Source organism: Tupaia chinensis, unplaced genomic scaffold, assembly GCF_000334495.1.
Source record: "Tupaia chinensis unplaced genomic scaffold, TupChi_1.0 Scaffold000627_1, whole genome shotgun sequence".
Lineage (NCBI taxonomy): Eukaryota > Metazoa > Chordata > Mammalia > Scandentia > Tupaiidae > Tupaia > Tupaia belangeri.
The window spans coordinates 1,278,824-1,304,117 of NW_006160147.1; the positions used below are offsets into that span (position 1 = coordinate 1,278,824).

General features: G+C 46.3%; 1 protein-coding gene across 2 annotated transcripts; it reads right to left on the reverse strand.

Annotated features, from left to right (window-relative positions):
- Window positions 1-7,116: 7,116 nt before the first annotated feature.
- Window positions 7,117-24,036, reverse strand: ADIPOR1 (adiponectin receptor 1). 2 transcript variants are annotated; one of them, XM_006159161.3, is made up of 8 exons: window positions 23,957-24,036; window positions 15,091-15,325; window positions 13,608-13,724; window positions 11,885-12,056; window positions 11,231-11,417; window positions 9,278-9,465; window positions 8,865-9,058; window positions 7,117-7,983 (listed from the first exon to the last, which is right to left on the reverse strand). In XM_006159161.3, exons 2-8 carry the CDS (start codon window positions 15,229-15,231, stop codon window positions 7,855-7,857), a joined length of 1,128 nt encoding a protein of 375 aa, XP_006159223.1. In that variant the 5' UTR covers window positions 15,232-15,325; window positions 23,957-24,036; the 3' UTR covers window positions 7,117-7,854. The 2 variants fall into 2 exon arrangements, with proteins under 2 accessions (XP_006159223.1, XP_006159224.1); XM_006159162.3 differs by lacking the exon at window positions 23,957-24,036 and adding an exon at window positions 23,667-23,811.
- Window positions 24,037-25,294: the final 1,258 nt, after the last annotated feature.

The window sequence follows — 25,294 nt, forward strand, 5'->3', positions numbered from 1 at the left end:
GGGGCCATCCAGCGCCTTACCCACCACACCATCTGCTGGGCCCACTTTTTCTTTTTTTTTTGAGAGATTTTTGCTATAAGGCACATGCGCTGGCCGGGATAGAGAGAGACAGAAAGTGAGAAATCAACCCTCAGGGGATATGGTCATGCCACAGTCGCCACAGTCCGTTCTTCTCCAATCTCCTCTTGGGACTTTGGGCAGGCATGCACATTAATTTTAGGCCACCAGGTCCGGGACTCAAACTGTGGTTGACTACGTGGGAGTCCAGCAACATAAGCATTACGCCACCCATCAGAGACAGACAGAAAAACAAGAAATCACCCCCCTGAAGGGATGGTCATACCACAGTCCCTTCTCCTCTGTTAGAAAGACAGCACAGGGACTGGCAGATGGCATGGTGGTTAAGGGTGCTGGACTCCCATATGGTTGACTGTGGTTCTAGTCCTAGACTTGATTTCTCACTTTCCCTTTCTCTTATTTTCTCATTCAGTCCCTCTCTCTTCAAATTAAAATAAATAAAATGAAGTGAAATAGTTCTTAAAAAAAAAAAAAAAAAGGAAAACAGCAGAAACGCCTTGGATCTATGAACTCTGAATGCACGCTTAGGGAGAATGGCGAACCCCCTAACTGCTTGAAAATGGCAAAAGGTCACCAGGTTGGTGTGCTCTGGTGAAAGTGCTCTCCAGATCCCAAGGTGTGCTGGCCAGCCTCTGGCGTCATTTGCCATACCCTCCTTAACACTGAAACCACCCTGTTCCAGGAATTACCCTTGTCTTTCTAATCCTATAAGATACAACTTTCTCTAAAAATAACTTTCCTTCCTCTTTTGCCCCAATAAATGAGGATGAGAGAAGCTTAGCATGCATATCGCCAGTATGGCTTCTCCCTCTCCACTCAGATCTGTCTCCGTGCGCGTTTCGGGTGACTCTGTTGGACAGAAGAACCACACCCCCATTCTCCTCTAGGGACTTTGGGCATGCACACGCACGTGCCCAGTGTGAATTTTAAGCCGCCAGGTCTACAACATGGGAGTCCAGTGACGTAACCATTACGCCATCTGCTGGTCCCAAAATGAACTTTTTTAAAAAAATATATGCCTTAATTTCTATGAGGATTTGGGGTAATAATATCTTCTCTGCAGGGTTAAAGATGTAACAAATAGGTGCTCAAGAAAACGCTCTCAGATCCTTTCCCTAGTCCTGCCTAGTACTGAAAAGGTTTCACTAATCACTATGGATCTTATTTCCTCGTCTAGAAAATTGATGGAGTTGGGTCAGACATGATCCCTAGGTTTCCTTCCAGTCCTGTTCCAGTGGTGCAAACTCAGATGCCTCCAGGGGGTCTCCCATGGTGCAAACTCAGATGCCTCAGGGGCCTCCCGTGGTGCAAACTCAGATGCCTCCGGCTCTACCAGCCTTCTCAGGCTCCCTTCTTGTTTTCCTTTACCTGTAAGCATTTCCCTAATAAAATCCTTGAACATTTCATTTCATCTTGGCAAATATTTTCCTGAGGACCAGCACACGGGGCAGTTAAGAATTGCTTTGAGTCTTATACATTCATAATAATGAGTTTACTAATGATCCCAAAGGTCGGTTTTGTTTTTATTGAGAATGAATGTTGGAGCTAGCAGGTGGTGGTAAGGCACTGAACTCCCATATGGCCAACCGTGGTTCAAGTCCCAGACCTGATGGCTTGCTTTCTCAGTCCCCCTTCTACTCCCTGGCCCTGTCTCTCTCTGGTGAGCACATATGCCCTGTAGAAAATAAAATAATAATAATAAAAAAATTAAATAGCTTAAAGAGAAAAGAAAATGCATGGCCCTCAGAGGTAAGTTAATCTATTTTCTTTTACTTTTTTCTTTTTTTTAAACATGATTTATTTAACTTAATTTATTCATTCTTTTTTTTTTTTTTAATTTGACCAGAGAGACACACACAGACCAAGAGAGAGAGAGAAGGTGAGAAAGCAAGCCACCAAGTCCAGGACTTGAACCATGGTCAGCCATGTGGGAGCATCCAGCGCCTTAACCACCACACCATCTGCTGGGCCCACTTTTTCTTTTTTTTTTGAGAGATTTTTGCTATAAGGCACATGCGCTGGCCGGGATAGAGAGAGACAGAAAGTGAGAAATCAACCCTCAGGGGATATGGTCATGCCACAGTCGCCACAGTCCGTTCTTCTCCAATCTCCTCTTGGGACTTTGGGCAGGCATGCACATTAATTTTAGGCCACCAGGTCCGGGACTCAAACTGTGGTTGACTACGTGGGAGTCCAGCAACATAAGCATTACGCCACCCATCAGAGACAGACAGAAAAACAAGAAATCACCCCCCTGAAGGGATGGTCATACCACAGTCCCTTCTCCTCTGTTAGAAAGACAGCACAGGGACTGGCAGATGGCATGGTGGTTAAGGGTGCTGGACTCCCATATGGTTGACTGTGGTTCTAGTCCTAGACTTGATTTCTCACTTTCCCTTTCTCTTATTTTCTCATTCAGTCCCTCTCTCTTCAAATTAAAATAAATAAAATGAAGTGAAATAGTTCTTAAAAAAAAAAAAAAAAAGGAAAACAGCAGAAACGCCTTGGATCTATGAACTCTGAATGCACGCTTAGGGAGAATGGCGAACCCCCTAACTGCTTGAAAATGGCAAAAGGTCACCAGGTTGGTGTGCTCTGGTGAAAGTGCTCTCCAGATCCCAAGGTGTGCTGGCCATACCCTCCTTAACACTGAAACCACCCTGTTCCAGGAATTACCCTTGTCTTTCTAATCCTATAAGATACAACTTTCTCTAAAAATAACTTTCCTTCCTCTTTTGCCCCAATAAATGAGGATGAGAGAAGCTTAGCATGCATATCGCCAGTATGGCTTCTCCCTCTCCACTCAGATCTGTCTCCGTGCGCGTTTCGGGTGACTCTGTTGGACAGAAGAACCACACCCCCATTCTCCTCTAGGGACTTTGGGCATGCACACGCACGTGCCCAGTGTGAATTTTAAGCCGCCAGGTCTACAACATGGGAGTCCAGTGACGTAACCATTACGCCATCTGCTGGTCCCAAAATGAACTTTTTTAAAAAAATATATGCCTTAATTTCTATGAGGATTTGGGGTAATAATATCTTCTCTGCAGGGTTAAAGATGTAACAAATAGGTGCTCAAGAAAACGCTCTCAGATCCTTTCCCTAGTCCTGCCTAGTACTGAAAAGGTTTCACTAATCACTATGGATCTTATTTCCTCGTCTAGAAAATTGATGGAGTTGGGTCAGACATGATCCCTAGGTTTCCTTCCAGTCCTGTTCCAGTGGTGCAAACTCAGATGCCTCCAGGGGGTCTCCCATGGTGCAAACTCAGATGCCTCAGGGGCCTCCCGTGGTGCAAACTCAGATGCCTCCGGTGCCAGCAGACACTCCAGTGAGTGAAGCACTCTAGGCAGGGATAGTGATGGGCTGGACAAGAGGACATAGGGCATCCACCTACAAAGGACATGGCTGCTTGTGAGCTGTTTCCACTGCACCAGGCCACGCAAAACACGTTTATGGACGTTTGCAGCTTCTGGGTCATCCGTTTATGACTCCTTTAACTGTTCCTTAAGTATTTTTCTCTTTTTTAAAAAGGATTTTTGCTGTAGGGTGCATGTACTCACTGGAAATAGACAGAGAGAGGCAGGGAATGTCAGAAATCAACCCCTGGGGGAGATGGTCATACCGCAGTCCCTTTTCCATTGGCCTTTCAGGATTTTGGGCACACACTCACATGAGCTTGGGGTGATTTTCAAGCCACTGAGTCTGGAACTGGAACTGTAGTCAATCACGTGGGATCCAGCTGCCTTAACCTCCATGTCACCTGCTGGCTCCAATAAGTATTTTTCTTAAACTTATATAAATATACAACATTGACTACATAGCCAATAATAGAGTGGTGGCACAAGGAATACTTAGGTGTTCAACACCTACTTAGAAGGAAGAGTTATCAGGACCAGCAGGTGGTGTAATGATTATGTTGCTGGACTTCCACGTAATTGACCACAGTTTGAGTTCCGGACCCAGCAGCTTAAACTCACACCAGGCGTGTGTGTGTGCCCAAGATCCTGAGAGGAAAATGGAGAAGAGACTGCCAGGTGGCCATCCTCCTTGGGAATTGATTTCTCACTTTTCTGCTCTGTCTTCTCTCTCTCTCTCTCTGGTGCGCGCACGTGCCCTGTAGCAAAAATCTCTTAAAAAAAAAAAAAAGAAAAAGATACTACTTTCTTTTTTCAATAGTTTGCTATAGGGTGCATGCCAGAGAGAGTGAGCAATCATTCCCTCAGGGTGGATGGCCACACCATAGTCCCTTCTTGTCTCAGGATTTGGGGCATGCATGCACACACACCCCATGTTTTTCAAGCTGCCAGGTTTGGGACTTGAACCCGAACCATGCAGTCGGACATGTGGGATCCAGCTGCCTTAACCTCCATGCCACCCGCTGCCCCAGACCTTACTTTTAAATATTGTTCTGGGACCAGCAGGTGGCATGGTGGTTAAGATGCTGGATACTCCCACATGGCTGACCACAGTTCAAGCCCTGGATCTAGCAGCTTGCTTTCTTACTTTCTCGCTCTCTCTGGTCAAATTAAAATAAAATGAATGACTAAATAAAATTAAATAAAATAATTCTTAAAAAAAATATTGTTCTCACCCTTTCAGAAGTAGCCATTATTCTGAATGAACAGTCCCGTTTTAAGTCTTCCCCATGCTTGTATCCTTGCACTACCCTTAGTTTACATTCCAAAACTTCTCGCAAATGCAAGTCATATTGGGTAATCTTCCTCTAAGTTGTGCCGCCCCCCTCCCTTATTGCTGAGACCATGCAATCATTTTCACTGATTGTGTCACTGTATGAATAAATCAAGATTTCCATTCCAGCTGGACCTCTGGCTTGTCTGCAGCATTTTGCTATCACATACAGATGCAGCAAGACTTTCTGTATAAACCAGTTTCCAAGAGCAATTTTTTTTTTCCTTAAAGATTTAGGAACCAGGGGCTGGCAAGTGGCGTGGTGGATAAGGGCGCTGGACTCCCACATGGCCAACCATGGCTCAAGTCTTGGACCTGGTTGCTCGCATTCTCACTTTCCCTCTCTCTCTCTCCCTCTGTGTCTTTCTGGTCAAATTAAAAAATAAAATGAATGAATACAATTAAATAATTCTTTAAAAAGAAAAAAAAAGATTAAGGGACCAGCAGCTGGCATAATGGCTATATTGCTGGATTCCCATGTAGTCGACCATGGTTAGAGTCCTAGATCCAGTGGCTTAAACTCACGCCAGGCGTGCGTGTGTACATGCCCAAGATCTCGAGAGGAGAATGGAGGAGAAGGGATTGTGGTGTGGCCATACCACTGGGGGGTGATTTCGAGACCACACACCCTATAGCAAAAAAAAAAAAAAAAAAATTTTATCATCTTTAAATTTGCTGTAGGGCATATGTGTGCTCCAAGAGAGACAGAGAGGGGGAAAGTGAGAAAGCAACCCGCCATGTCCAGGACTAAAACCATGACTGGCCATGAGGAAGTCCAGTGCCTTAACCACCACACCACCATGCTGGCCACAGACCGATGCTTTTCAAAGTGTGAGTTGTGACCCATCATGAGTTATGAACATACTCTAGTGGGTCAGACCAGTATATTTTTAAAAGAATTATTTAACTTTATTCATTTACTTTTTGTTTTAATTTGCCCAGAGACAGAGCGGGGTGAGAAAGCAAGCAACCAGGTCGACTTGAACCAAAGTTGGCCATGTGGGAGTCCAGCGCCCTTAACCACCTTGCCACCTGCTGGCTCCAGAACCAGCATTTTAAAAAAATGAAGTAATCAGAATAACTATGAGATGCACCTCACATTATAAAGGGGTGTGACGAAATGGTTAAATGTTCTAACACGTACGTGTGCTGACATGACACAGTCCTGCCAGTGGACACCTGCACCAGCAGCACCTGGTCTGCCGTCCATCCGCACAACACTTGGCCTTCAGTTCGTCAGTCTGGCTGGAGTGAAATGGTTTATCATAATTTTGGTGGTAATTTACATTTCCCTGATTATCACTTGAAGCTGAAGTACTTTTTCCTGTTTATTGGTCGAGCTGGGTCATTTAAAAATTTTTCAATGTTTTCTTTCATGAGAGAGAAAGATAAGCACCCTCAATAGGGTCTCATGCTACATCTCCCCCAGCGCTCCCAGACAGCTAGGATCATGGGTACACAGGCCCAGAGTTTAAGGTTGGCCTGGGAACTGAACTTATGATCTGTTGGGATCTAGCACTCCCTGAGCAGCATGTCAGTGCTCTAACACCAAGCTGGCCTTGGATCATTCTTTAAACGGGTATGTTCTCAGGACCAGCAGATAGCATAATGGTTACATTGCCAGACTCCCATGTAGTTGACCGGAGTCTGAGTCCTGGACCCAGTGGCTCAAAACTCATGCCAGGCCTGTGTGTGTGTGTGTGCCCAAGATCCTGAGAGACTGGATAAGGGATTGTGGTGTGGCCATCTTCACTGGGGCTGATTTCTCACTGTCTGTCTCTCTCTCTGGCAAGCTCGCATACCCTATAGCAAAAAAACTCTCTAAAAATAAACAAATAAAAGGATTTGTTCTCTCAGTTGTACAACTTGACTCTTGAATTTATAACCCAAGAAGATTCCCCTTGAACTGCCCACAGTAGCTGAGAAGCGATTACTGCCAGTTTACGCAGTCCAGCCAATAGAAATGCCATGTGGAGTACAATTCCCACGGGCACAGAAAGGCACGGAACGACCTCCCAATGAGATACAACCCTGGACAAGGTGGTTTTCACAGAACTAAACTGTGGGATACATCCCAATGCCTTCGAGAATCTTCCAAGTATTAATCACTACCACAGGACACAACTTTTTCCTAGTCAGGTATCAGTACAAGGAGAGAAACAAAGCTATCCTGAGGAGCAGATGCTAGGAATCACTTAGATTCATTCACTGACCCATACTGGCTAGCCTATCGATGCCTAGGGTTCAAATTGGTGCCTGCTGAGAATATAAAATTACTACAGGTCTTAATTCTTGGAGCTGTTTGCCAACAGCTGGGGTCACACATGTTGAATCTTTAATGCCAAGTGTCTTCTGTACTTTTTTTTTATTATCATCATAGTCTTTGCATCAAGATACATAGCAATGATAGCAGGTTTCTTTTTAAAGCTTAGTATTAAATATTAAATATCTTTCCCCATTTTAATCTTACATTACTCTGCCAAGAAAAAAAAAAATTAAAACTCAAGTTATCTGAAGCCTGGACGTACTTCCATGATTAGCTGGGCTATGTAAAAGTCGGTGGCTTTACTCTTCCTGCTGTGGAAGCAGGTCCAGGCCCTAGAAAGAAGGGACCAGGTTACCACTGTTTTGGAAAAGTGTGCTATAAAACTGGATGGCCTGTTATAAGCCAGATTACAAAGTAAGGATGGGGGTAAGGGAGGGACGTTTTCTTCCAGAAAAAGACAGAATTTCTGGAGTCCCAGTCCATCATTTTTTCCAAAATGGTTGGAAAAGGGGGTAAAATCTCAACATGAGCTTCAAAGTACAGTCTCTGTGAGGGCTGATGCCCGCCGTGTCGAGGAGGGGGGATCGCCGTGGAGGGGGCTGGCCAAGTGAGACCGTCCCCACCTTCCTCAGCCAGGGGAGCAGATGTGGAAAGTTTATTGTCCAGTGGGTCTGAAAGTGGGCTGAAGCTTGGTTGGTACTGAATTCTCTACGAGGTTTCTTCTAGAAACAGACAACTCAGACTCTTCCTCTCGCTTCAGCAAAGAAGTTATTTTTAAAAGCACTTGGGAAGTTCCTCCTCCACCCTCGCAGGAAGGCTCAGAGAAGGGAGTCATCGGTACAGCCCCCTTCCAGGCCATAACGGAACTCCTGAAGGTTGGAGACCCCGTAGAAGTGAACGAAGGCTGCTGCCACCACCAGGACATGGAAAATCTGATGAGACTGGAAGTGCAGGGAGAAAAAAAAGAGAGAGAAGTAAGTCTTTAGGGTAACAGCAAGGAGGAACTCGAAGTAGGGGAACAGTCTTAAGTTCTCAGAGACCTCACAGATCCCGCAGTAGTATGTGCTGGGTACTGCTGCTTGGTAGGCTGACGCCACAGGGGCAGACTGAGTTTGATCTCTGGCCTACCCCTAAAAGCTGGGCACAGTGGCTCATGCCTGTACTCCCAGATGCTCAGGAAGCCGAAGCAGGAGGATCAAAACACAGCAAGATCCTATCTAAAATACCACCCCTCTCCCCCATAATACTGGGGAGGGTGAGAAAGTTTAGAAATAAGTAGGAGAAATTTTTTTTTTTTTTCTATTTGTCCTTTAAAAAATGTTTTTTTGGGGCCAGCAGGTTGCGTGGTGGTTAAAGCAGCTGAATTCTCATGTGGCTGACTACGGTTCAAGTCCTGGACTCGGTGACTTGAAAAATCCACCAGGTGCATGTGTGCGAATGTCCAAAATCCTGGACGAGACTAGAAGAGAAGAGACTGTGATGTGTGTGATGTGGCCATCCCCCCAGAGAGGATTTCTCACTTTCCCTCTCTCTGTCTCCTCTGTGGCAAACACAGGCACCCTATGGCAGAAAATGTACAAAAAAAAAAAAAGGAAAATAGTTGTGTGTGTGTTTTTTAATCATCATAGAAGTGATATATTGGATACAGAAAAATTTTAAAATACAGTCTTTATCAGATCCAACAAACTGTTAATACTGACTGTTTCTTCTAATGTACACAGATGTACTCCCAAACACCATAGGACCCAAGTCTCCACCACTTTTTACTCAGACCTTTACCTTGGGGCAGCTCATTTTGGTCAAGCCTGCTGGGAGAGCCATTCCTTACCCATATATCAAACTTCCCAGGAAAGAAGCGCTCAGGAATCCGAGCAGCATAAAGGCCAGCTCCGGTGATGTACATCACGGCCATGAGGAAGAACCAGCCCATCTGGCCCACTGTGGTGGCCTTGACAAAGCCCTCGGCGATAGTAAAGTGCATGGTGGGCACAACCCCGCTCAGGCCGAGTCCCAGGAACACTCCTGAACAGAGCAGACGTAAGGGGGTCAGGCAAGCGGACAGCTACTAGTGCAAGGCAACGCTATCTTACTCTGGGTCCAAACGTTTACGTGTACAAGTTTAGGTGATTTAGCACAAGTTGGACATCGGCAGGCATTACTTCTGCATCCAGAATGGGCAGAAGACTGGGTAAGTTTCAGTGATGGGCATCTGGGGCAGGTTCACACTGTCTTCCTACTCACCAGCTCTTGTCTGTCGATGCTTAGGAGTGGCAAACCGGTCCCACTGTGCCACGATGATGGCAGAGATGCCCAGGACACAGACGATGGAGAGGTAGATGAGCCGTGGCTGTGGGGAGCAGTAGAAGGAGTAATAGAGCCAGGGGACAAAGCTCCCCATAATCAGCAGAGCAATCCCTGAATAGTCCAATCTAAAAAGAACCACAAAATGAAACAAATCAAGTGGGAGAAGTGAAGACTGCTGAGGGCTCACTAGCTAGTTCTCTCTGTCCTCTACCTGCTCCCAGGTCTGACTATCCCTACTCTCTCGTACTTCCTGTACGATCGTCCTGTGTCCTGAATTAAAACTTCGTAAGGTCAGCCCGTCTGTGGCCTGGTGGTTAAGATGGCTGGATCCCACATGGCAAACTGCCTAGTTCGAGTCCCAGACCTGGCTGCTTGAGAAACATGACAGGCACGTGTACGCGTATGCCCAAAGTCCAGGAAGAAGGGAGACATAAAGAAGGGACTGCAGCATGACCATCCTTTCTCTCTCTGGAGAGCACGTGTGCCCTTTAGTTTAAAAAACAAAACAAAACAAAACAAAAAACCAACAACAAAAGTCAAGAACTTCCATTTCTACTAGAGAAGTCTATAAGAATTCCTGCTCACAGAACTCTCTTTATCCTTTCATTGTAACCAGCTATATCCCTCTATCAGACATTTGAATTTAGAAGTAGCCACAGGGGCCAGCAAATGGCATAGCGGTTACATGGCAGGACTCCCACATAGCCGACAGAGGTTCGAGTCCTGGACTCAGTGACTTAAAATTCACGCTGGGTGCATGTGCATGCGTGTCCAAGATTCCAGTAGGAGAATGGAGAAGGGACTATGGCCCAGCCATCCCCCTGGGGGGTAATTTCTTACTTTCCACTTTTACTGTCTGTTTCTCCCCTGCTGCACTCATGAGCGTAAGTGCCCTAAGGCAAAAACCTCCATTTAAAAAAAAGTTAGCATCACAATGTAGCTGGTTCCCAGCATCACATTCAGCAAGGACTCTTGACATTCCCCTATCCCTTATTATTATTATGATGATGTAAGTTTTCTGCCATGGGGCAGGTGCACTCACTGTAGAGACAGAGGGAGACCATGGGGGGGAGAGTGAGAAATGATGCCCCAAGGAGGATGTCCACACTGTAATTCCTTCTCTTCCAGGGATTTCGGGCATGTATGTACATGCACCCAGTGTGATTGAAGCCACCAAGTCCAGGACTCAAACAGCGGCTGGCCATATGGGAGACCAGCACCTTGACCACGGCGCCACCTGCTGGCCCTGACTTTTCCCCCGTTCTGATAGAATGAGTTCTAAAAACAAAATCCTTCAATTGAGAATATACTTTTCTCTTTTTAGTTGGCTTTTCCCAAGAGCCCATATATTCGTCACTAGTATTACTGGGAGAAACAAAATAACCCATCACCATCACCACCAAAAGTAACAAACAAGCCCACAGGTAAACAGAACCCCAGGCTGAGAGCGGCAGACTAAGGGGAGCTCTTGGTGTCGGCATCTGGGGCTGGCAGCCGTGCGTGGGCAGCAGAGATAAGCTCTCTCTGGCTGCTGCGTAGGGGCACTAGCAGGAAGGAGCTCTACCTATCAGGGCCTGCACTGGCAGGGCCCAGGAGGAAGGTAAGCCAGCACGGAGTACAAGGCCTTGGCAAGCAACCCACTATCACCCAGTTTCCCCAAAGATAGCACTGCTTGGGCAGAACTACATGCCACAGCTCGTTTTTATCTGCTGAGGAGGATGTAGTATTTCTTTCATGAAGCGTCTAAGAGAGAAAAGCTTCAACTCCCTACTAGGCTCACAGAACCAAGGCCTTTCCTCTGGTGTACCAAGAAATCTGGAGGCGTTCCAAGAGCACCCAATCAGCCCTGGGGTCACACAGCCTTTTGTTCCCGCCCTTCTTTCTACTCACTTGGAAAAAGTCCGAGAGACTTTCTCTGAATGACAATAGACGGTGTGGAAAAGCCAGGAGAAACTGAGGCAGAGCACCGCTCCCAGGAAGAACATCCCAAACACCACCTTCTCCTGGAGGGGGGCCATGAAGTACATATTTGGTCTGAGCATGGTCAAAATTCCCAAAAAGAGAAACAGCACGAAACCTGTAGGAGGAAGGAGAAAAAACACCTGTGAGAAAAAAGGGAGCGTGTGCGCTTCCATGGTTTTTGTTTTTTCAGTGAACTATGGGATTTAGCTATGGGAACTGCAGTCAAAAATTTTAGGAGAAAATGGCAGTAGGTATACAAACCCTGTCAAAAGATCCTTTTTTTCCCATCTCTTTTACATAGTGGCATTTTTTTCTAAGGAGAATTCATGCACTAGTAGGAACTACCTCAGTCTGGAACAGTTCTGTCAGGGATCACAAGAGATCTAGTTCCAATTCTGTTTCTGTCTCGGCCTTCCATGCTTAGTCTTAAAGGTCAACCAAGGTCATGGGTAGTTAAAGGCACAACTAGTTATTAACCTGTGCAACTTGGTTCTTTGTCCTTCCAATGGACAAAGGCTATGTATAATCCCCTGGAAGTTAAAAACATAAAAAGTTGTTATTTTTCGCATCGAAATAACTCACCCAGCAGATGGGTCCAGATGTTGCCAGTTTCCGTATGGATGCGGAAGATGCTCTTGAAGCAAGCTCGAAAGGAGGGCATGGGAGGCCTATGGCCATGCAGCAGGTAGTCATTGTCCTTCAGCCAGTCAGGGAGCACATCGTATGGGATGACCCTCCAGCGTCCCTCCCAGACCTAGAATATACATGCACTCTTGAGGCAGGCCCTAGAGAATACCAGCTTCCTCAGAGGCTAGCAGTGAGGACACCAGGCTAGGAAGACGTCAGTGAGGCTTTGGGTAATGTCAGAGACCATCCTGGACCAGGAGATCTAAGACTCAACACGAATGGGACCTGCAGAGAACTGATCCATATTTTGACCACTTTTAAAGAGTTTCATGTTAATTTATCTGAATATGCTTTAAATGAGTATTTTTCAACTTTAAGACTATGGCACAGCCTCCTTGAGCATTGAAAAAAATTATGAAATTCATATAGTCAATAAAAACAAATTAGAGGGACCAGCAGTTAACGTAATGGCTATGTCGCTGGACTCCCATGTAGTTGACTGCGGTTTGCATCCCGGACCTGGTGGCTTAAAACTCATGCCGGGCGCATGTGCATGCGTGCCCAAGATCCCAAGAGGAGAATGGAGGGGAAGGGACTGAAGCGTGGCCATCCCCCCTGGGGGGGGGGGTGATTTCTCACTTTCTGTCTCTGTCTCTCTCTGGCGAGCACACACGCCCTATAGCAAAAACCTCTCCAAAAAAAAAAAAAATAGAAGTATGGTTTTTATAAACACACAGATCCCTCCTTTTCCCCTCTACTCCAGGAGATTCTTTTTTTTTTAAAGAATTATTTTATTTCTTATTTAATTTTATTCATCATTATTACTATTATTTTACTTTGACCAGAGAGACACAGTGATAGAAAGAGAGAGAGGGAAAGTGAGAAAGCAAGCCACCAGGTCCAGGACTTGAACCACAGTTGGTCATGTGGGAGTCCAATGCACTCAACCACCACACCACCTGCTGGCCCCACTCCAGGACAGCGTGTGCCCTGCTCCATCCTTCCCCCAATTCTGTTCGCCCCTGCTCCACCCTTTCCCCCAGACTGTGAACTCTTACTAGGATGGAATTATGTGTTTTGGGAACAGGGACCTTAACCTAGAATTTAATAGACAGAATCCAGGGAGTGGGTAGAAACTTAGATAATGAAATTTAGCATTTCCCTCCATTACAGAGGTGACAACACACTACAGTAGCATTAGTAAAAGTTGTGGCTTGTCACCAACAGAAATCACAGGTAGTTTCATACATTGGTTTTTGCAGATATCTCAAATACTGTTTCTACTCATTGCTATTTAGGAATTAAAATTTTAATAAAATACATTAATAAATTTAATAAAATAATGTATTTAATAAAATACATTAATAAAATACATTAATAGACTGTCAATGTATCTTTGATGTGCTAATAAAGGAACCTGTATTACCAGATCACATTTAAGTTTTTGATAACAGTCACAAGAATTAAGAATCCCTGTTTCAGAGTACACTTTAAGCAATGGCTAACACGGCAGGCGGCACGCACTTAGAGTCTTCTCTGGGTTTCTTTCACCTTAGCCAAAAATCCAAATCAACCCAGAGGAGTAAAAACTCTTCATCCCAATGCAAGCCTGCCAGTGGGCAACCTCAGACAAGCCTGTTGCCCTCCCCCTTCCACAACAGAAGCCCTCAGGCTGCACCTTATACACAAACTCCTCCATCTTCTCCATGGCATGGTGGGCTTGCAGGGGAAGCGTCAGAACCCGCACCTCCTCCTCTTCTTCCTGGGGCACAGGGCATGTTTGCTCTTCTTCAGCCTGTAGGAACAAAACTCTGGGGAATCAGCTCATAAATGGTACTCTTCCAGGTCAGAGAAATCCAGGGAAGCCTGAACGCAGCGCTTTCTGCCCAGCTCTCCCACATAGGGCCTCTTCTCCAAAAGCAGACACCATGACTTTTCTACATTATAGTCTGAGATTTAGTAACACTTTGTAAATTGATGGAGTGAAAATTCCATTCACACAGGAGACAGACTTTGAGGCCAACACTGGAGGGGCACATGATCAGCACCCCGGCCGAGGTGTTCTGTAAGACTGAATGACCCATCCTTTTCTCTTGGATAGTAGTTTTCAACTTTCCCCATTTTCCAAACAGTTCTGTCTTCCAGGCCTAGATTCGCAAAACAAGGAAGCAAACAACAGTCTCAAGAGATTTTCTTAACAATCATTCTGTTCATAGCTGTTTGCTGACTCTGGGGATGCCATTAGGACTGAAACTTTGTATCCACAGCAGCTCCCAGGAGTCTGCCCGAGGCAGCCCTAGCATCTGAAGGAGGGAGCCCTTTCTCTTCCCACTAAGGCCAGGAGCCTGGGATGGAGAGTCAGCGGTTCAACTCCTCAAGGCTATTCTCTCCTGTTGACACTGCCAGGTAAAAACATGCTGCCTCAGATTCTGGGTGGCCTGGCACAATATCGTGCTCTCTTCCTAAATGACCAAGTCCTTGGTTTTACCCAGGGCAGCAATATTACTGCATTTTACCTGGGCCCAGTGAGAAGACCACATGCCCAACCACCCTCACTGCTGAAGATAACTATACAAACGAAGTTCTGGCCTCAGTGTTGTGAGGTACTTCCCAAGAACTCTCTCTCTCTCTCTTTTTTTTTTTTTTTGGAGAGGTTTTTGCTATAGGGCTCGCCAGCAGACAGAGAGAGACAGAGAGACAGAAAGTGAGAAATCACCCCCCAGGAGGGATGGCTGCACTGCAATCCCTTCTCCTTTCTCCTCTTAGGATCTTGGGCACGCACGCACACGCCCCCGGTGTGAGTTTAAGCCATCGGGTCCAGGACTCAAAAGGTGGTTGACTACATGGGAGTCCAGCAACATAGCCATTACGCCAACTGCTGGAGCTCAGGCCTGTACTAAGCACTGGGGTTGCACAGATGTGTGAACTCCCAAAAGTTTACAGTGGGAAAAACAGACAAAAAGACACTTAAAACCCAGGTGATAAGGATATGAACAGAGACATCCTAGTACAGTGGGAAAAACAGACAAAAAGACACTTAGAGACAGCCTACTGTGCTGCTGTTCCTTCTTCTGGAAGGAGGGTGACTGCTTAAAAAACAGAGGTTGATAGAGGCCTGAGGAGAGGCTGGGCAGGGAATGGCCCCAGAGAGGGTGACTTACTTTGGTCGGGCTGGCGATGACCCGCTTGCCCTTCTCTTCTAGCAGGGGTCCCAGTTCAGCCAGTTCCACCGTGTCCGTTTCCCTGTTACTGGCAGGAGCCCCATTGCCCTGTGCCACCACAGATCCCTTGTGGGAAGACATCTGGCTGGTACCTCAAAACCCTGCAGCTTCAGCTTGAGGAGAGGCTGGGGTCTCTCAGCCCCAGGGGGCAGAGATCTCCCTGTGATGGTAGACACTAAAAGCAAACACAAACATGAAGGGTGTTGACGATTTATTCCTCCTACAGCTTCGTGCCTATAATTCAGTATTGCACAAACACAGCTAACCAACCCACACCCTATCTCCAATTCTAAAGGCTAATCACTGAAATGAAATCTATACCTTGTCCTCCCTCTTTAATATCACCCTTCACCCAGAACCACACTAATTTCGTAGGTAAGGATGAAAACATAATACCTAGTTGCTCGCCTTCAAAGAAACTGACTAAACTGTCATCACAGAGAAACAGCTGCCCACCCTCAACTCCCTCCCACAAGAATGGAGCCCATTTAGTGAGAAGAGTCATGCCTACCATTCCCAAAGCGCCTCGTGCCCCCAAAAGACCTAGCTCTGAGATAGAGGAACAAAAATATAACCCAACACCTGGCTGCAATTACGACAATTATCATCCAGGCTTAGAAATGAATGAAATGCCAGCTGAACTCTGCTGGGCTTCATCTACGAATGCGCTGACGAATGCGCCTTGCATATAAAAGGCACTTGGTTGTGGAAAGAATGCCCAGTAGCTAATTTCTCTGCAAGGTCTACTAAATTCTATCCCAGGATTACAGCCTGGGTTCAACACTTAGGTAACAGGCTTTCATCCCAATCTTGCCTCAAAGCAAGCCACCAACTTACCTGGAAGCAGGAAGTGAAGACAGAGAAGCAGGTTCACCCTGTGCCACACGCATACTCAGTAACTGGCTCTGCAAGAGCTGCTCCCAGCTACCACAGCCCATAATCTCAGCCCCACTCGAATTAGTTTTTCAGAAACTAATTAGGAAATCCAGAATTTGGTTTTCTAGGAAAAGTCTCAGAAACACTAGGTTTTCCTGGGTTGGACTTTAAAGTCGTCTTTGATCAGGCCTCAGGGATGCAAACGATAGTGAAAAGAGAGGGGGAACGTTCGCAAAGGTTTCTACCGCTGTAAATTATTAGTTGTTTTCTTCTCCCCAGAGACAAAGGACATTATTACTCAGCAACAGCAGTAGCCAGAATATGAGTGTTTTCTTGCCCGGGTGACCCAAGTCCATTAACCTCAGGACAATGCGAGAGGAATGAGCTGCAGTACAGGAGAGGAAACTTACATTTATGGGGCCAGATCTTTTATACTGGGCTATAAACATGGCGTTTTCCTGAGGGAGACACTATATCATACATGGCTCGTCACTACATATATATCCTGGACTTGTTCTTTTTTATCCAAGAGTAATCACAAGTCCCTCTCAGGGATTAAAATTGGATAAACACAGTGGGACCTGACGGTTAATTTTAGGTGTCAGCTGGATTACGCGATACCTAAAGAGCTGACAGAGCAATACTTCGGGGTATATCTGTGAGGGTGTTTCCAGAACAGGATGGTATTTGGATGAATGTACTAAGGAAGATCTGTCCTCACCCACGGTGGATGGCACCATCCAATTGGTTGAGAACTGTGATAGAACACAAAGGCAGAGCAAAGGTGAACTGTTTGTCTCTCTCCTGAAGTTGGGGCATCTTTCTTTGTCTGCCCTTGGACATGAGAACTCCAGGACTTCCACCAGTGTTCTCATCCTGAGGCCTTGAACTGCACCATCCTACCAGCCTCCTTCATTCTCCAGCTTGCAGACAATGTATCCTGGGATTCTGGTCCAGAACTGCATGGGTGAACTCCTCTAATGAATCCCCTTATACCTACAACTACTGATCCACATATTCCACTGATTTTCTTTGGAGAATGCCTGACTCACACATCGGGGCAACCTCAAGACTCAGAACACTCATGCGGCATGCTAGTCTCCACCCACAAGCACAACTGAAAGCAATGGGCAACTCTAGTCCGACAGAGACAGTGACAAGAACTCACTGTACAGACCTGACTGTGGTGTCAACACGACAGCTCCTTTTCCTGTAAACATGCAAGACTTTGACAAGACAGATGCCATCACACAGTTACAGCCAACAACTGAGTTCAAGGAGAACAGGAAATTGGAGGCCCCTGAAACCCTCAGACATGGGCAACCCACGTGAGAAGAAACATTAGGAAATCTTTCTCAACAGGCGGGCCTCGAAACGTATTTCCTCAAAACAAAGTGCTACCGAATATACAGCTTTATGAAGAAATAATTTATACTATGGGCAAAAAATAGAAATAGCTCAGGGCTTCTTTGAGAAGTGTGGAAAGAGAAGCACACTGAACTTAGAACACTGCTATCACTCAGAGTGGAGCCACCAGGGCAGAAATGAAACAAAACCCTCAGGTTCTGGGATATAACACGACATAGCCCTAATTTTGGTCTGAACCTGTATTTCAAAATGAAAGGAAGAATGGGGCAGGTCAAGCCAGTGGCATGGAGGTTAAGGTGGCTGGATCTCACATGGTTGACTGTGTGGTGTGAGTCTTGGACTGGGCAGCTTGAAAATCACGCCAGGTATGGGACCAGCAAATGGTGTAATGGTTACATCACTGGACTCACATGTAGTTGACCATGGTTTGAGTCCCAGACCAGGAGGCTTAAAATTTACATGGGGCATGGGTGCGTACATGCCTAAAATCCCGAGAGAAGAGACTGGAGAAGGGATGGTGGCATGGCTATCCCCCTGGGGTGATTTTTCGCCCTCTGTCTCTCCTGCAAGCGCAAGTGCCCTATAGCAAAAATCTCTCTGGGGAAAAAAAAAAAGCGCACTAACAGACAGAGAGAAAGCAAGAAATCATTCCCTGGGGGTGATGACCATGCCGCAATCCCTTCTCCTGCATTCTCCTCTTAGGACCTTGGGCACGCACGCACACATGCCCAGTGTGAGTTTAAGCCACTAGGTCCGAGACTTGAACTGCAGTCGACTATTTGGGAGTCCAGCGACATAGCCATTATGCCAACTGTTGGTCCCAGATGTTAACTTTTTTTTTTTTTAAGAGAGATTTTTGCTATAGAGTGCATGCGTTCACCAAGTAAAGCAATCCGACACTGCAATCCCTTCTCCAGTCTCCTCTCAGGAATTTGGGGCATGCATGTACTTGGACTTGGCTTGAGTTTTAAGACACCAGGACTGGGACTCAAACTGTGGTCAACTCTGTGGCCATCTGCTGATCTCAGTGTTAACTATTACAATAGAACATAAGTCTAAATTCCCTGTTTTATTTTCGTCTTAGGCATGAATCCTATAAAACTCAATATAGAGCAATGTTTGTGATGAATTGTTCTGTCAACAAAGAGGAGGTCCTGAGATACAAAACCTCAGAGAACAGGAAGAAAAGGTGGGGCCATAAGAAGATGAGGACTAACCATGAAGATGCTGCAGAGCAGGCAGAGACAGAAGTGGAAGAAGTCTATCACCCAGTCATGTGCACCGAGTGTTCCACTGAAGTGGCAGTCTACGACAAGGATGAAGTCTTTCATTTTTTCAATGTTTTAGCAAGCCATTCCTAAACAGCAAGCTGGATTTAATTACCTAATACTGTACATAAGGCAAATGAAGACAGTTATTTTCTTCCTGTCTATTCATATCATTAAGTAACATTGAGTTGTTATTTGAGGAAGCATCATTTTATCCTTATGAAAGAGAATGGTTATCAGCCTTCTTATCAACCATTTTTCCTTTAATTTTCTCCCCAGTTCTGATGAGGACTGATTATTCATTCCCTTTTCGATGGACATTTGGAAACTCTGGGCTTTTTATTTATTAATGCTCTTTTGAATTAAAATGTTCTGGAGTTAATAAGTAAAAAAAAAAAAAAAAAAAAACCCACACTGGACACATGTGTGTGCATGCCCAGAATTCCAAGAGAAGACTGGAGGAGAAGGGATTGCAACAGGGCAATTTACATCCGCCTGGTGGATGTGAAATGACCCCTCTTCTCCCACCTCTGGCGAGCACATGCACCCTACAGCAAAGCTAAAAAAATAAAATAAAATAAAATCAGCACAAGCTCCTAAGGTGTTAAAACTGATTTTGAGAGACTTGGGAGAGCCAAAATAACTTCCTGCCAGCTTTCTATGTCCTTATGTAGTTTAGAGGAAACACTTTGCCCTCAAATTTGCCACACCCAGCATAGCAAACTATAATTGAGCCAAACTCCACTGCATGCATTTTTGATGGGATTTCTTCAACTCAAGCTAATAAACCTTTACCACTAAGCTTTCCAACTGGATAAACCTAGGCTATTAGAGTAAAGCTGTGGAGGCAGGGCAGTGTTTGTGTGCCTGCAAATAAGATAATCCAGTGCCAAACTTGGGGAAAAGACTGACATAATCACTAGCTAGTTAGCCGGACAGTTATTTACCTTACAGTTTTTAGAGACATTTTTGAGTACTCTATCATACTCATACTTCCAAATCCTGCATTTTCTAAACTATAGCTCACTCCTTCCCTGCTGTCAAAGGCTAACCAAACTACTCCTAAGAGTTTTTTTAAAAATTTTTAAGAGAGAGATTTTTTTGCAATAAGGTATGTGTGCTCACTGGAGAGACAGAGATACAGAAAGCAAGAAATCACTCCCCAGGGGGGGGATGGCCACACGGCAATCCCTTCTCTTTCATTCTCTGGGCACGCATGCACATACTGCACATACGCCTGGCTGTTTTAAGTTGTTGGGCCTGGGACTCAAACCACAGTTGACTGTGTGGGAGTCCAACAATGTATCTATTAGGCCATCTGCTGGTCCTGCTCCTAGGAGTTTTTAATGCCGGGTGCCTGGACTCTCAATTGGCAATGTAGACTCCACCTATGCCTGGCTTGATTCTCATTGTTCTAAAGCAAGTCTAGTCTAGCAGTGCAGATAAGGAACACAGCTATTCTTCTCTGCTCTCTGTCAGGGAGGGCGGTTTCATAGCAAAGGCCCATGTCTGAAACGATCAAACTGCAGTAAAGAGGGCTCAGGTCTCCTTGACGCCAACTTAACACTGATTCCGTCTAAAGTGGAAAAACCACACTAAGTTCCCTGGTAGCTTTCCCCCCAGTTAAGGATATCCCAAAGGGTGGTCTTTATGATTTCAAAAACACGTCAACTTTCCTGATGCCTTGGCCAAAATAATAAAAAGAGGAAATAGTACACAGGCATCTGAAGGGTTTCCATGGTGGCCCTCTCAGCACACAACAGATACATAGTCACAACACACACTCACTTTACACTGCGGATCTCTAATGCCCCAGTGAAATCAAAGCAAACTGTGCGTGCCTTAAAGCCAGTCACTTGGAACTGGTTTGGCTAGAGGGCAATTTCAAGGATCTTTTCAATCAAAGGTAGCTACCAATTTTATAAACATTAATCACACGCCCAACATTTCTGAGCAGGAAAAGGAAATAAACTTTGAGTATGGTAAAAGGAACAAAGTCAGGTGGGCGACAGTAGAGACAAAGGAACAAGAAGAATCTAACAACTCTGATGAATATCAGCACACAAACAAACCACCACCTTAATTAACAAACTTTGCAGATATAAAGACGGTTGCTTAATTCATCAGTGTGGTCACAAGTAGAGGGGACAGCTTAACAGAACAAAAGCGTTAAAGAGTTTCAGCATGGCTTTCTATTACCGGAGTCAAAGGAAACTCTTTAAGGAAATAGAGAATAAATTTACTAGCCTAGAAAGAAGAGCAAATTCAATCCTTTATTAATATGAAAACACTGATTATTAGCAATACGCGTAGTGCTGTGGGTAGAGGTAAGTCACAGAGAGTTGTAAGAGGCTTGAAATGGTTGGTGGCCTCTATTTAAAGGGGGGGATGTAACCTTTGTCTTCCAGTAACATCATTTGCAAGGCTAAATGCCATTAAGTGCTAGAATTTAAAAGAAAAGCTCCATTTTAGCTGAGGTGGTAAGAAAAGTTTTTTGTAGAAGATCTTTAAAAAAGATTTATTTCACTTAACTTTATTTATTTATTTATTTTTTGGAGAGGTTTTTGCTATAGGGCGGTTACGCTCACCAGACAGAGATAGAGAGACAGAAAGCGAAAAATCATCCCCCCAGGGGAGATGGCCACACCACAATCCCTTCTTCTCCATTCTCCTCTCGGGATCTTGGGCACTCATGCACACATGCCTGGAGTGAGTTTTAAGCCAACCGGGTCTGGGACTCGAACCGCAGTCGACTACATTGGGTGTCCAGTGACATAGCCATTATGCTAACTGCTGGTCCCAATTTATTTAGTTATTTTTAATTTGACCAGAGAGGAACAGAGTGAGAGAGCGAGAGAGAGAAAGTGAGAAAGCAGGCCGCCATGTTCGGGACTCGAAAAGAGCTAGACCGTGTGGGAGTCCAGTGCCCTTAACCACCACGTTACATTACCTGCCAGCCCTGAAGATATTTTTTCTTTCTTTCTTTTTTTGGAGAGGTTTTTGCTATAGGGTGTGTGCGTTTGCCAGAAACACAGAGAGACAGAGACAGAAAGCAAGAAATCACCCCCTGGGGAGGATGGCCATGCCACAATCCCTTCTCCCCTCGGGATCTTGGGCACACATGCACACGCGCCCGGCATGAGTTTAAGCCACTGGGTCCGGGACTCCAACTGCGGTTGACTACATGGGAGTCCAGTGACATAGCCATTACGCTAACTGCTGGTCCTGCCGGCCCCAAAGATTTTGAGAAAGGATTTTGGGGCCAACCTTGTGACCTGGTGGTTAAGGGACCTGGCTCCCACATGGTCAACCACGCAGTTTGAGATCTTGTCCCAGTGGCTTGTTAAACACATAGGGAACATATATAAGGGTTCCCAAAATCCCAATGGGATGGAAAGATGAAGGGGAAGGGACCTTGGTGTGACCATAGCCCCATCAAGGGGTGCTTTCTCCCTTTCCTTCTCTCTAGGGAGCACATGTACCCTCTTACCAAAAAATGGGGGGGTAGGGGAAAGAGAGAGAGAGAGAGAAAGAGAAGCAGCTCGATAGGCAGAGATAAGAGCAGAGCATTTCAGGGGCATGGGTCTGAATGAAGGCATGAAAGAACACGGCCTCCAGGGCAGTGAATAATCCACTTTTCCATAAAAGGGAGATTTATGAAAGATACAATGAGGCCAGATGAAAGAAACTGAAGATAGCCTAAAAGCCTACTTAAAGCAGTATGCTTCTTCGCCCCTTAGCAGTGGGGAGCCTAGTGGATTATTGCTGCTTCCTGCTACTTTTCTAAGATTCTCTCTCTTTTTTTAAGGATTATTTTATTTTATTTATCATTATTATTACTTTTTAATTTGATGAGAGCAAGTCAGAGAAAGTGAGAAAGCAAGCCGCCAGGTCCAGGACTGGAACCGCAGCCCCCCATGTGGGAGTGCAGCGCTTTTAGCCACCACACCACCTGCAATGCTTTCTTACTTACAGGCAAAGTGGTGGGCAAAGTGGTGGCTTATTCATTTATTTTTTAATTCCTTGTGAAATTATGTAACATCTTGGCCACTGAGAATAGAATGCCTTCAGAAGGGACTCTGCAGTAAGGTATAGATTTGTGGAGGTCTACCCCAAGATGGATTTTCCCATGTAACATCAGTTTTTAAGATTGATTTCCCAAGTACCAACCACATATGGGTCCATAGAAGTTACTTCCGCAATAAGGAAGTACAGTGGCTGTAAGCTGGGAACCGACATTGCAATCCGTTCAGTGCCTTCCTGTCTAATTCCTGGCAGGGTACAGATCTCAGCAACAGCAGCTGCAGCATCACAGCGTACTCAACGACTACCAAAGAGAAAAGCAGACCCCACTCACTTCATTTCAGAAAGAACCAATCACTAACTTCATCTGATTTACAACGGCAGCCTGTAAATTCACCGCTGTTTTCTAGCCCTCTCCTAAACACTTGCTGTAAATACTCCCGGTTAATCCAGTGCCGTGCCATGGCCTCCCACTGCTCCTGATCTCTAAAACTGTGTGAACTGAAATTCGCCTTGTCAGTTTCCCATTTTCCCATGAAGCACCAGAAACGGAGGCCAAGCACTTATCTACTTTAGTTTCCTAAATATCGAGGGCTTGAAGATCAAAACGCTCAAAAAAATCTTTATCAATTCTAGATTTCTGAGGAAATCAAATTTCGTAGTGTAGATATGTTCACGCTTCAGCTTCTAGGATTACCTTAAAATCAGCCCACCAACCTCCTCATTCTCTCCCAAGCTGGGGCACTATCTCGGTCTGACCTGCCAAACACTGGGTATGGAGAAACCTCAGGGCTTCCCACACACACCTTCGGTGGGTGTTCCTCGCAGGGAGAGGCGGGTTCTGAGACCCTGGCCCGCACTCTGCCCCTCCAAACACGCTGCGGCCTGGGGACGAGGCTTAGCTCTGGCTGTTCGGGTCCGACCCGGAGCTAGAACCTGGCTGTCTCAACCTCCCCGCAGGGCTGAGGACGCAGCACTCACCAGACGGTTGAGAGTCAGAGGACAATCGAGGGACAAGCAGCCCACCCGTACCTCCACTGCCCTGGAGGCCGACAGGGAGGCGGAGCGCAGTGGGAGGGGCCGGAAATGTTTACAACCCCGACCGCCGAGAAGCCGCCGGCCAGCCCGCCCAGGGCGGGGGCCCGGGACCCTCGGGACGTCTGGCGGGCTAAACCCACGGCTGTCCCCTCCTCCGGCTCGGGCTGCTGCTCCGGGGGTCCCCCGCGCTAAGGCCGAGTGCCAGCCCACCGGTCAGCTCTGGGCATACTTACCGCCAGGCAGGCGGGCTCTGCTGGGGGCTGCAGGCCCGGGCGCTACCGCGGCGCAGCATGCGTCCTGCGGCCGAGCGGCCCTGGATCTTCAGCGCCCTCCCCGCGCCGGAAGGGGCGCGCTCCCGCGCCGCGTCACCTCCGCAGCGGCGTCACGTCCCCGCAGGGTCTACCGCGCCCGCTCCAATCCCAGGCGTTCCTCCCGAGTCCCAATCACAGGCCCGCTCTCTTTGGCCCCGCCCCATCGTCGGGGCACGCCCCCAGCGCATGGCCCGCCCCCATCGGGCCCCGCCTCCCTGCGCGGTTTCCCTCGGATACTCCCTCTGTTCCCAGGCTCGCCTGGGTCTGCTCAGATCCCGGACTCTACCTCGCAAGTCCCAGGCAAGAGCACGGGATGGCGAAGGTATTTCAGAGAATTAGATCGAATCCTGGGAATGAATGCTGAATTCGTATCACACACCTTGCCGTTTATGTAGCTCGGAAACACTTTTTAAAAGAAGAATTATTATATCTACCTATTTTTATTTATTTACTTTTTTATTTGAGTTTTGACCAGAGAGGGACAGAGTGAGAGGGAGAGAGAGGAAAAGTGAGAAAGCAAGCTTCCAGATCCAGGACTTGAATCGTGGTCGACCATGTAGGAGTTCAGCGCCCTTAACCACTACGCCACCTGCTGGCCCCAATACCCTTTTAAAAAAGATTTTTGCCATAGGGCATGTGGGCAGAGACAGAGAAAGTGAAAAATCACCCCCTAGGAGGGATGACGGCACAGCTCCCCTATCTATCCTTCTTTCTCCTCCTGGGATTTTGGGTTCACACACATACACACATGCCTGGTGTGATTTTCAAGCCTCCAGGTCTCGAGTTCAGACCACTGGCTGCCTTGTGAGAGCCCTGCGCTCACCACACCAAATCCCTCCTTTTTCAATCTCACCATCCCTCCCTTCCGCAGATTATTTACTGAGTGTCTAGGATGTGACAGGCAGTGGGCTACTTTAGCTTTTGGCTCCTGTTAATTTTTGCTAGAAACAGCAGAATTGTGAACCCCCTGCTCTGGCTTTTTCTTGCATGTGCATCCTGCGTGCATGTCTGGGAGTTACATAGAGGTCTTCAGAAAGTCTGCAGAAAATGGGTTCTATGAAAAAAAACCGCATGGATCCAAAAAAATACTTTTCCTTTTTAGTTTTTTTGCTATAATGCCTGGGCACTCACTAGAGACAGAGATGGAAATCACCCCCAGAAGGGCGCGGTAGCCACACCGTGATCCCTCCTTCTCCCTTCTCCTTTTGGGATTTTAGGCATGCACAAATGCCCTCGGCATGATTTCAAGCCCATGTCTGG

Excerpts from the sequence above, each read along its gene's own strand:
- ADIPOR1 (XM_006159161.3), bottom strand. The coding sequence starts at position 15,231 with ATGTCTTCCCACAAGGGATCTGTGGTGGCACAGGGCAATGGGGCTCCT. Across the intron at positions 11,418-11,884 it reads CATCTGGACCCATCTGCTGG|GTTTCGTGCTGTTTCTCTTT; the intron begins GTGAGTTATTTC and ends TTCCTCCTACAG. Across the intron at positions 9,059-9,277 it reads GCATCGACAGACAAGAGCTG|GAGTGTTCCTGGGACTCGGC; the intron begins GTGAGTAGGAAG and ends TGCTCTGTTCAG.